Source organism: Pelmatolapia mariae, linkage group LG14 (genome assembly GCF_036321145.2).
Source record: "Pelmatolapia mariae isolate MD_Pm_ZW linkage group LG14, Pm_UMD_F_2, whole genome shotgun sequence".
In the NCBI taxonomy this organism is placed as follows: Eukaryota; Metazoa; Chordata; class Actinopteri; order Cichliformes; family Cichlidae; genus Pelmatolapia; species Pelmatolapia mariae.
The window spans coordinates 27216867-27230048 of record NC_086239.1 but is presented as its reverse complement, the minus strand read 5'-3'; the positions used below and the strand labels follow the sequence as shown (position 1 = coordinate 27230048).

The 13182-nt window shown below is 39.3% G+C and overlaps 1 protein-coding gene across 2 annotated transcripts in view; it reads left to right on the top strand.

Moving 5' to 3' along the window:
• cadm1b (cell adhesion molecule 1b) overlaps nt 1-13182 on the top strand; it is a 167068-nt gene that overhangs the window by 117658 nt on the left and 36228 nt on the right. For both annotated transcript variants that reach the window (XM_063493582.1, XM_063493581.1), the window contains exons 3-5: nt 1349-1495; nt 7418-7570; nt 10382-10519. In XM_063493582.1, coding sequence (XP_063349652.1) covers nt 1349-1495; nt 7418-7570; nt 10382-10519 — 438 coding nt within the window. The remainder of the gene's footprint in view (nt 1-1348; nt 1496-7417; nt 7571-10381; nt 10520-13182) is intronic.

The following is a 13182-nucleotide window of genomic DNA, read 5'->3' as shown; positions in this document are numbered from 1 at the left end:
GCATTTTCTCATGTACTCTCTCATTTACACATTCAGTCATTGTTGTCCTATCTGAGCAGTTATTCTTGGACGTATTCTTAGTCCATGCCTGTTCAGCAGTATTACATGAAATTGTCCTCAACCACATTAGCATGTAGTAAATATTACCTATTTACGATAAACCTTTAATTGACTGTATTGTGTACTTGTTGGACATAATCTGTGGCTGTTTTTACCTATTACCTTCCTTTTGTCCTGAACCTGAGCCCCGGCAGCAGAGTGGAATGAAATGGGTAGTTCATTGCATCAGACAGGTCTGAGGAGCTTTTCTCCACAGGAGGTTAATTTCTTATTGCTTGCCGCATTCACAGAGTTCATTTTGAATCATGTTAGTTTGCCTGTCTATTCCCATTATCACTATCTGAAAATGCAGGCGTTTTTTTTCCCCCCTCCACTTTGTAAATGTCAGAATGCAATAGAGGTGTCTGACAACTCGGGCATGCAAATGTGCTTTTGATGTTTTCTTGGGGCTGTGGCTTAGAGTGTTGTTCCTCCGCTGGTGTGAATCTGAAGCATTAAAACGTATTCTCCATTCTTCTTACGCTTTTTTGGCTCCTGCCAGATAAATATAGCACAAGGTGACTTTTGATTCTCTTCCTCTTTCTCTCCAAAGACAGGGGAAACAAAGCAAGGCTTTTTGTGTGTGGGGGGTTTGGTGTGACGTGTAAGTTACGATGACAAGGTCCAAGGTCTGTTAGTGGCAACAATGCCAGTGTACAGAGAGTGACTCAGATGCTTACAGCACTTTTATTCCTAGAGATACAGAACAGAACCGCTGAGCACACTGAGCACACATTGGTCACATGGAACCTCAGATGGAGGGCTCTGATAAAGCTTAACCATATACAGCATCCAACTCGGCTCATCTCTCCTCTCTCTGTTCTCTCGTGCTCTGTTTAACTCCCCCTCTCTTCTTCACCTCCTCCACCCCACCCATATCTACTACTTGCCACTTTCTTACACTCGTTCTTTGTCTCTTTTTCTTCCTACCCTCTCCTCACTCCCTACCTTCGTGGGCAGCAGAGCTTACAGCCCATCTGGCACTGACTCACAGGGCCCACTCTGAGCTGGGGGAGATCAATAGTGACAAACACTGCACATGGCTCTTATATTAAAAGGATTAGACATGGCTGCAAACAGACAATCTACACGGCCTATTCACGTATCTTTGCACTGTGCGTGTGTTGACATGCAGTCCCTGTTGTTAGAAACATAAATATTTAAGATACTTTAAATATCCAGACAGAGATGCTTGTTCCACATTTCAAATGTATTTTTTGCTTCTGTGCTTTCCGCCTGCGTGGTGAAGTCGAAGGTCAGAATCTGGCAACTGACAACGTGACAGTGATTGAGGGGGAAACGGCCACCATCAGCTGCAGAGTGAGGAACAACGATGACTCCGTCATCCAGCTGCTCAACCCCAACAGACAGACCATTTACTTCAAAGATGTTAGACGTAAGTGCCAGTGTGTCTTGCACGCACACACACACACACACACACACACACACACACACACACACACACACACAAGATGTCTTTCTGCTGTGAGTCGTCATCATTCTTCCTTTTTTGAAGAAAAGCATTTGTCAGTTAGTGCCTGTATTGTGTTTGTAAGCATGAAGCCTTGAAATGCAAACTCGTGGTCCTTGTTTGCACCAAGGACCATGAGTGCAAACAATTGATGGAAATAGAAGAAATCCAATTTCTTTTAATCCTGAGTACCAGATACCAAGAATATTTATACTGTGAGTTTTAGAGAATCTTTTTTTTAATGTTTATGACTTTTATACAGTAGTTTGGCACTGGTAAGATAAGCCTGGTCACTCTTGGCATACTCTCGCTGGTATAAATACTTTCAGGATTTTGATAGTTATGCACAGTATCTGGGCTTTTCAGGGTTGACATCTAGCAAACAAACAAAATAGATTACTTCTACTACTACTATTACTCTTTTATTTTGGTCATTTTAAATCATAGCTGCTGAAATCTGGAGTGTGTTGATGTGAGGACCCAAATGCAAGGACACAGAGAGGCAGAGTTTAAAACAAGACGTGACTGACAGAAATTCAAAAAATAAAATCCATAAAAAAGCCCAAAGGGAAAAATAAACAGAAATCCCAAACAGGTATGAGATAAATCCAGAAACACTGGGCGATAACTAGGAATTAAAGACAAACAGGGACTCGGAGTTAGGAGTAAACGATATAACACAACAGAGGACAAAAAAAGACTGAGTTCATTTATACAGACAGGTGCACTGAGGGGTGACCGAAGAAAGTGGAAACAACAGAGGAACAAGAGACAGCTGAACTAAACCTAGATAAGAACAGAACAGAATAAAACATAGTATAAAACAAATGGGGAGACCAAAACCACAAGTAGCCAAAAACAAACAAACAATACTACTAGATATCAAAACCAAAGCAAACAATAATCAAACACAGAACAAAGCAATTTGAAAAACTGGAACTCAACTCAAAAGTCTTCCGACTCAAAGACACGCGGTCATGATGATAATATGACCCTGTGATAATAGTCCAGGATACGGTGCCCCCGTTTCCTGGAATAATCAGCAGAAGGAGCTGAAATTGTCAGAAATGGTTACCTTGGGGGAGTTTAAGTCAAATTTAAAAAGAACGAGAGAATACCTCTTTTAGTCAGTGTGACTGTTTTTAATGTCGCTCTTAATGACCTGATATCGTATATTGTTTTTCACGTTTGTGTGGAAAATTGCATTTGTTTTAAATTGTTATGTTGTTATGTGGTGTATGTGTGGTTGGCTTTTGCTGCCATGATGCCAGGTCTCTCTTGGAAATGAGATTTTTACCTGGATAAATAAAGGATTAATAAAATAATAATGATGATAATAACACATATGCATTTACTACTATTCAATTTATCCTAATCATATTAATAATAAGCAAAATAAGGTTATAATAATGGCTCTTCTTCCAGAAGACTATGGTGAATCTGTCATTTAATCTGCAATTTGTGTATTAGTTTCCATGTTAAATACCCACTTTCAAACTTCAACAACAAAACTGTAACCGTTTAAGATTTTTTTCCTCACTGTCAAATGGAATAATTTATCATCTATTGCAAAAGCAAAACAAAAAATTCTATTTAAAGTTACAAAATTTACCTCCACTTAAGCAGAGCCGAGATGTTTAGCTGTCTTTCTTTAATGTTACTCAAATGTGACAGCCTGAAATGATCCTGTGCATTTCTCACCGATATTTTATTTTTTAGTCAATTGTCAAAGAACACAATAAACAGATTAATCATAAACAGCCTATTCCTGCAGCATAGTGGAACATCATATTTCTCCTCATTAGCGTGTCCACAACATTTCGTCTACACTCTCGTCTAGACTTTTTGCTTATTTTGCTTATTTTGTGCGATTGTTGCACGTAAAGAGCTGCAACAATTGTCAACACATCAAAGGAATTGTCCTGTGTTTGGCATTACCGTGAAGATATCAGATATCGCTACAACATCAGCTCCAGCTTTTTGTCAGATTTTCTGTGCAAACATGATTCCATCTGTCCTTGACTTTCTGGCTCTTTTACACAAGTCATTAGGCTAAGAATACTGCAAGATTGATATGAGATAATTAACAATGCTACCATAATGGGAATACTTTTGTGTCCTTGTCACTGTTCGATTTTACGATAATCTCTTAGATTAGGATATTGAACATTATGATTATGCATGAGCATATGGGCTACTTCTACTCCGAACTGAGTTTTTGTCTCTGCTTTTTTTTTTTTTTAACTTGTTTATATCTGGGATCTGAGCCAAGATTCAAGGTGAACGAGGAACACCCTTCATTTCGGTCTATATTGTGTCCCAGCTGTTTCACAAGTCTAGGTAGTGAGACGTGTGTTCCATTTTCTCACTCGCGAAGAGCATCGGGGGAGTTTGAGTACACATCTTTGTCATATTTGTACAAAATGCCTAAAGCTGTCTCACAATATGGCAGAGAAGAATGGACTGTAAAATAGCAAAGATCATGTTGTGCTCTACACCTAAAAAAATATTTATTTTGACACCAAAGAGCAGATAGAAAAGCAACAGTGAATAACTCAATGTTACATCACAGAGACAATCAAATTTAGATCAGCACTGCTAAGGAAATCTTTCCATGATGTTAAAACAACATTTTCCTCTTCGTGCTTTGTCGAGGCGCTCCACGTGGGCCTATAAACATGGCATTTTCTCCGCTTAACTCAATGCAGTGCCGCCTTCAATTACAAAAAACAAGCAGTTTTGTTTATCTACGATTAGATCTGAGTATATGTTTGGCAGGAGTGTTACTGGTCCACCGCTGCATGTTTGTGCTTCTGGTAATGGGGTTTAGTGAACCCCATAGCAGCGCTATTCTAGGCTCTGTTCCTAAAGGACTGCTGGTTCTGCTGGGACCCCCCTCGGCCAGTGGCATTGTTACCTGTCAACGGGGCCGCCCGACACAGTGGCAGATCTTTGTATACAAGGAAGTAAACAGCAGTGACACGGAGACACACCAGGAGCCAGAACAGTGGCTACAAGCAAAGCGGCAGCCGCAGAAACACAGATACGCACACAAATACCAAAACGATAACAGCTTTACAGTACCAGTGAAGGCCATATAAACAAATTTCTGCTGCAGCAAATAAAGATGAATTATGTCACAGGTAGAAGCGGAGCGAGTCTTGTTGGGGTGAGCCATTTATTGTGCCAGATACATGCGGAATGACATGCAATTTGGCAGACTTGTCATCTGAAATGGGAAAAATGAGCCTTTATCAGTGAAGGTGGACCTCTTTGGATGGTGATGCAATTGAACACCATTATTTATTCACTGCATCTTCTCAGGAGTTGTCTGACTTTGTGTTACAAAGGTTTAAAATGATACTGCCGAAAGGCTTTTGTTTCAACGTCAGACCCGGTAGGTTTAGAGCTTCTGGAAACCGGGTTGCTGTTACAGTTATAAGGCTGTTATAAAGACTATTTTTTTTAATACAAATAAAGTGATAGCGTCAACCTAATGTGACAGTGTGAAAGCTTTCATTCATAGTTAGGAGTGTGCAGAGAATTACCAGCCAAAGCTGCGCCTTTCCTAGACTTTATTGAGCTTTACAACAAGTTTCAGCTAATTGTTTAGCGGTCTAGCAACAACTTTACCACCTTGTTTCACTTTCATCAATCTTCACGCATCAGTAAAAAGCTTAGGAGTTGGCAGAGATCTAAACCCAAGCTGCAATAGACTAAGCACTGGATTTACAAGATTCTGATGCCTAGAAACTCAGTGCAAATGCCATATCACCGCTTTGTTGTAACAAGTACGCCGGTTATAGCAATACTTCTTTACGACATGAAGAATTGTGGCTGATTGAAATATATTTGACTTTAATATGCAAAAGCTCAGCCAATCTACTTCATAAGTATGCGGTGGGGACCTGGCACCATAAGCGAGCGTTTTGATTTAAATGTTCCTAAATTGTGATTGGAGCACAGAAATATGAGACATCCCCCTTTTCCGCTTCAGCCCTACTTGTAATGTACAGGCACAAATACTAAATTACTGATATAAAATATACCACAAGTGTTCTAAATTTGACAGGAAATAAATGTGTATTCATGAAGGACTTCATAAGTAGGATACTGTGAATCATTGGCTCATCGGAGCATTTAGAGAAAGTCCAGATGTCACTCTCTTTCTAAGTGTTCAAGGACCACAACTTAAGGCCCATTCTAACTAAATGTGTCTTACAGATTGACACAAGTAATGTGATCCCAAAACTGTTTATAAATTGCACTTTGATTATGAAAGGCTTTCCAAGAAAAGTACAAAAAGTACACAGATCATATATATGTATTCTTACCAAATTTTTGATTCATTAAACAGTTCCGGCTGCTGGTTGGTGGACCTAGTACTGTTGTGCACAACAAATGTGATTACAGCTCTCAGTTTTGATTAGCTCATCACCATTTCAAAGCGCCAGAGCAAGGATGTCCAATCCTTGAATTTGACTTTCTGACTTCCTGATGAGAGCAGTCTCACTGACTGCTGTGATTATTGATTTACTTGTGAGTTTACATGATGAACGATGGACTGTTTGTTGCTATTTTTTGCCAAAATTGTAAGACAATTAACTAATTATCTTTCTTTTAAGCTCTTTGAGTTAGAATATGTTCTACTTTTATATTAATAAGCATGATCTTAGACTGGATAACATTTTAATGTGAGATTTTTTTTTCATAAAACCATCATATTTCCTGATATTTAATAGGCTAATGAATGTAATCATTAGACATATTTTGGTGAAAATATGCACATTCTAATAAACAGCAGACACTGTGCATCATCCACGCTCTTATGTAAGCAGCGAGCCAGTTATGAAACAGCTTTGTGTAAACTGCCATCAGCATCTCACAAGTGAAGGGTTTCCCTCCCTAGCAGGTGCTTGGATTCTCAAAGTGCATCAGTGTCATTGTTTCCCTTTGAGGAGAGACTTCCAAAGAGCTCTCAAATTATATCAGGGAATGAGGTTTCATGTTGACACTGCCCCGAGACCTTGGGTAATGATCATGATGCTAAGTGTAAAGCCTGATGGGAATAATAAACTCCCTGCGCTTTAAGGGGGCTGAATTGAGTTCGTTAGCTCGACAGATGCAGAGAGGGCTTGATAAAGAAGGCAGGTCAAAACATCAAAAGGGCTCCCAATCAAATCAACCAAAGCTGTTTATGTAAAAGAGTGCTCTGGGATGAGGGCTGACCTAAATGAAAAGCAGTGGGTAAAACTCAGAGATGGCTAACCTAGTTTGATGACATTAAAAGAAATTTCAGCCAGTCTATACAGGCATTAGTATACATATTCTTGTCTACTTTTGATTTAGAGTTTGAGGCATCCGCGCCTCTCTTCTTGCACACAGTGATTTAATTCATTATGTATGTTTGAATGCCTCTCCTTTTTCTGGAATATGTGAGTCTGATGTATCCATCCATGACCAGCCGCAGCCCATTTTAAGAGTTCCTAGCTTGTTAGGAGTCTTCATGAGCACTCTTCACACTTTCCTTTCTTTGCGAGTGCTCTTTGGACTGTAAAGCTACTTTATAAATCAACTTGTATGAATCATTTTGAAACTCACTTTTCTTTTACTCAATTAAGGAGAAAGCCCACAAAAGAGCAGCACTCTGCCCACCACATTCTCTCCTCAGTCTCATTTTCTCCTATACTGTCTCCTTTGTCTTTCTCCGTCCTCTCTCTCGTTCTCACCACTCTCCACCACTTCCCATTTCCCCCACCCGTCCCCCTTCTTTCTCACCCCGTGTCCCGTGTTTGTGTCCCTGTACTCTGTATCCTCACTGTCTCTGTCTCACATGTATCCCCACAGCTCTCAAGGACAGCCGGTTCCAGCTGGTGAATTTCTCTGACAACGAACTGCGGGTGTCTCTGTCCAATGTGTCACTCTCCGATGAGGGACGCTATGTGTGCCAGCTCTACACAGATCCTCCTCAGGAAGCCTACGCAGACATCACTGTCCTGGGTAGGTGTGAGGACACATGTGTGAACCTCATGCGCACACACTCTTTTGTTGTATTTTGCTCCATTATAGACGGTGAATATGAAATAATAGTAATCTTTGATCCTGTTATCTTTAGCAACTGAAACAAAATGTCAGCCAATTAGGCTCTCGCAGTGCTCAACAGCATAACGAAAAGGAGCAGATGCTGAAACTGATGGCTCAGACCGCGTTGGTTTTGGCAGCTGTGTTGACTATGTGAATCCCGGTGAATGTTGACTTGGCTGCTCCAAATGATTCCCTATTGAGAGTCAGCTGTGCCACACTTTGATGCTTTGGAGTGAAATTACTCTAGTTAAGCTTTATTATACATGCAGACATCCTGGGGGATTGAAAGGAATTAAAAGCACTTTAAAGTAATTACTCTAGTTGTACAATTGAAACCTAGCTGCAGTATTTCTGAACCAAGGGTTGCATTGAAGAGTCCTTGAAATAAGCACCCTGCTGACTTTTTTCTTTCAAGTAACTGAAGTTCAGCAAGTTTGCTGTGATGAGTAATACAAGGGATGAGGGAGAACTGTTCCCCATCCTCTTTTTACACCCATAGGTTCTAATCACATATGCTTGTTTAACATTAGCTTAAAAGAAATGCAAGGAGATAGATTCGTGACTCATGCTAGCTGAAGGTACGCGTTAATGAATGCATCACAAACTCCTTTTACTCACCTAATAAAAAAAAATGTGGTTTGTTGGTCCGCCACTTGTTCGATGGATTGTCACGACACTTTGTGCAGATTATCACGCAACTCATATCAGCTACTTAAGGCCCTCTTGGGATGAATAAAATAAAAATGTGAGTCATATGACCTCTTGTGTAGGCACCTGCAGTGATTAAAATAAGCACACGTCCGTTCATTTAGACAGGTATGATATGAACAACTGCAAAAGCATCTGAAATGCAGACAAGCTGTTACAAATTAAAATATATTTTAGTCTGTAACAGCTTGTCTATTCTAGTAGCATCTAAATAAAACTATATTTCTCATGTGAGTTGGTAGAAATCGTCAAAGATATCAAATATACAAACTAGTATCAGGCTTCCATTTTCCAGATGGTATAACAAAACTTTAAATAAATGATAATTATATGATTTAAAAATATGAACCATTCACTATATCAGCATGAAATGATGATATGTCACAACCTCACAGCAGAACAAACAAAAAAGAGTTTATTTGTTTTCAGTTGTTTTCTACTCTCCATAAGGTTAACATTATAAATTAAAGCTTTGCTTGGATTGTGCATGCTTTCAAACGAGAACATGGAAAAGATTGGATCTCCTCACACAATAACAGAACACTGCTTAATGTTAGCCTGTAGTTTATCCTTGCCACATTCACACAAGTTTCTTTTTCTTTTTTAAGAGAAAATTGAGCATTTCTGTTATTGCTTCCCCAAAAATCTGCGAAAAGACTAGATATCTGTCATAGCTGGTGAGGCAACATCATTTTCAACCTCCCACACTAACAGCTACTTTAAACTACTGTGGTGAGTCTTTTAAGTGCTTACTACGATGCCGTTGCTAGTATTCATGCTTGTGCATGCTGTTAATTGCCTTGTGGTGCACCTATGCAGTGCTAGCCACAATAGAAACAAACAAAATCCTGTCTCTTTTTTCCTTCTTGGATCCCCCTTTATTTGCAGTAGTGTCTTTTTTTTGTTTGGTATATATGACGCTCAAGTTATTCCACTTCTTTGTATAATCTCTTGTGTCCATCTCCTTCCAAGAATTTGCTGAGATATGAGAGTGCAGACTTACAGGTTTAATTCAAGAAAAAATGTAAATTATTGGTCTAATTGACTGGCAAGCAGTTTCATGGCCATGTGAGGCCTATTCCCTTGTTATTTTATGACAAATACAGCAGACGTGCTGTCATTTATTGCTGTCATTAATGTCATTTTAAATATGAGAAATGTTAATGCCATTATTAGGCAGAAGACAATCAAAGTCCACAATTCAGAGATGCATTCATGAATGGAAATGCAGAGAGTTTAGAAGGTGAAAACCACTAATTACGCTCAAGAGCACAAAGGTCAGGTTAGATCTTTGGACAAATGAAATACCAGAATGATGGGAAATGGATGAAACCTGTTAGACATGGTGGAGGCAGTATTGTGATGATGCGACTGCTGATAGAAGAGATATACTCTGCTCAGATTCAACCAAATGCTGCAGACTGATCAGTACAAATGTATAATGACCCAAAGCGTACTGCAAAAGCAACCCAAGAGTTTCTTAAGGTAAAGAAATAGGATATTGTTGAATGGCCAAGTCAGTCACATGATCTGAGCTCAACAGAGCATGCTTTTCCATTATTTAATACAAAGGTGGCTGCAGTAAAGGGGTAGCGGAGCATCTCAAGGGGGGAAACAACACTTTGTGAAGTCCGTGGGTTCTAAAAGTTTTTCCATCCAAGTACAAAGAGTCTTTATGTTTATATTGATTTTGAGCCTCTGAAAATGGGGAACTGTGTATAACCAGTTTGTTAAGTTTGTGTGCTTCCATCACATATTGACTGATTAATTTATTGTGATGGTGCACAGATGCAAAACTACAAAAAAATGTATCATTGTCCCAACTATTATGGAGAGCACTGTAAATCAGTAAAAGCTGAAACTTATGTATTCACTGACGATCAATATGAACAGGTAGCTTCCTAATAGTGAGGAATAGTGACTTTACCCAGTATTTAAGTATTTGAAACTTTATTGTGAAGTTTTAATAGATTTTTGTCTGTGTGTCTATGTGCTGCCTCTGCCATTGTTCTGGGTCAGTCCCGCCAGGCAGCCCAATCATCGAGAGCCGCGAGGACGTGGTCAGCGAGGGGAACGAGACGGAGCTCACCTGCACAGCCATTGGCGGCAAGCCAGCCGCCTACATCAGATGGATGAAAGGGGAGGAAGAACTGACAGGTCAGTAGAATAACAGCCTCACCCAGTTTGCTTCACATGCTCCAGGCACTTCTTCTGTGAATAAAACGTAATTCTACTCCAAAACATTAATGTGTGTTGTACTGATTATGTTGACTGACACATATAAGAAGATAATCCAGTCTGGCATACACAGCTGCAGAAAGACAGTGCTTGCTTTCTTGCTTTTCTTTTTTTTTTCTTGTGTGTAACCCCCCTCCCACCCGTCCTTCAGCCTGAGCTGCCTGCTCAGCTCCACTATGTAATCAACAAACTATGCAACCGCAACTGCAAGACCTGCAATTCGGGCCTGTGTTATTTTTCTCATAAATTTTCAAAAACATTTGCCTTAAAGGCATTTTCATACTGTAATTTTCATTTCACAGATCCAAGTTCAGATTTAAAATTGCTTAAATATTTACTGGTTACACTCCGTCTCCTGATGGAATATGTTTTCTAAAACTACTAAACTCTACATCTTTGTATTTACTTTAAACCATCCATACATAGTAAACATGGTTATGAACTCATATTTACACATTTCTCCTCCATGCATTTTCCGCCTAAGGCCGGCTGTAGGCTGCTCAGAAACAGGGATGTAATGTGGAGTGGTGAGAAAGCCTTATTACCTCTCCGTTATGATTAGGGGGTCATCAATTATTCATGATATACTTATTATACAACTAGGGAGATATTCGTTTTAGTCATATCGTATTTACACAGAGTGGATGTCTCTGAGCTTGTTGTCAAATTATATATGTATTAGAATGGAGAGGATTCATTTGGCTTGTTGAGAGATGAAATATTTAGACAAGAGTGAATCTGAAGCTAAATGCCATCTGTGCCTCCAGTGTTCCCTACAGGAGTCGAAGTCAATTTCTGTTTATGAGTTGTTGAGTGTTGTGTAGGGAAAGAAGAGACAACAGGATGGTTAGATCAACGAAATGCCACTGACATGCTGAGCAGGGCTAATCCATAGTGGCAGTGGATACATAAAGAAAGCCAGAAAGTCACGTCCTCCTGTACCCAAGGAAACACAAATCACTTCTCATTATGGACGTGCTAAACAATTCATTAGCTCCCCCTCGGATTGAGATTCAGATGCACACATCTCAGTGGTTTTATAGAATCTCTCTGATCATGTTTGTCTTACGTATGTATGTGGGCGAGACAGTCGTACTGGTAATAAAGAAATCCTCGGCCTAATTTACACACTCTTTCAAATTGGCCGAATTGCTTCTGCAACCATTTATCATGCTGGCAGGTACGGGACTGATGGGCTCTGGCCTGTGAAAGACTCAGCACACAAAATGCTTGTTAGCATAAATGACATCTGCAGTGTTATTTCAAATGTAGTGGAGCCAAGTGCTCGTCTGCTAAGTACAGGAAGAGATCTGTTCTGTTGGACAGCTGCATTTAATTATGCATATTTTTTTTTTCAAATTTACAGGTGATCATGTGACGCCACACGCAGAAGATTTAAGAGGAGCTTTGAAAAGTAGCAAAGCTTTGCATTTTATAATGAATTTGAAATATTCCATTTATTGAAAACACACTAAAAACTCAAAAGCTGAACTTTCAAATTCAGCTTTGAAAGATTTTGAATTAATATAGAGTTTAAAAAATCATTTTGAAAAATTTGAAAATCTTAACTGATAAAATAAAACGTTATTAATTTTTTTGCCCTTGTTTTTAATTTGAAGAACTTGAGCTGGTTTATTTTTGACTTTTGGAACTTATATGAGCAACTATTCCAAAGTCAAAGTTTACCTTTTTTTGGGTATGTAATGCTATTCTGTCCCCTTTTGTTACTGAACATCCTGGCATCTAAATAACAAAAAATTACATTCGACAATATTACATCAAAAGAGCTGCTTTTAAAATTTTTTAATAAATTCCCTATACAAGTCAAATAATCTATTTTTCACTGCTTGTAAGCTCGAGTACATTTCAGTATCACCGTAATGACGTATAGCTACCGTAATGCTTTCTGTATATGTCAACACCTGCTTTGTACTTTGAGCTATCAAAGATCTTTTAACCACTGCACCCTCTGTAAGGTTATAGGTTATTTTAGCCTACTGTGCTTATCTTGTGGCAAATTGGCACCATTAAATTTCCACCAAATTAACTATTATCTGCTCCTTATTGTGCCCTGTGATGGCCTCGGAGACCTGCCCAGGGCATACCCTGTCAGCTGGGATCGGCTCCAGACCCTGAATTGGATAAGCAGTTAAGGAAATGGATTGATGGATGTTCTTTATTGTAATGGATGCAGAAACAAGAGTAATTTAAAAACCTGGCAATTCTCAGACAGGTTCGGGGGTAATGAGCACTGTCTTTGTGTTTCTGATTTCTAAGCAAATTTATGAATGTTTATTTACGGTGACATCTGAGATAATGATATCCTTGGTAACTGTAAGTCACACTGAATCTTAAAATATGTGTTGTGTCTCAGAGTACCAATTTTGACAAATTGTAGCAATTGAACACTGGGGGTTTAAAGCATTTTAATCACCTCTTTGTGCTTTGCGTCACAGCAGCCCCGACTGCTTACTATACAGGTTAAGTCACTCACAGTGTATTTTCCTTACATCTCCAGGGTCCCCAGCGTAACTTGCCTTATCTTATATCGAGTGAACGGAGCAAGTTAAAAATCTTTATCA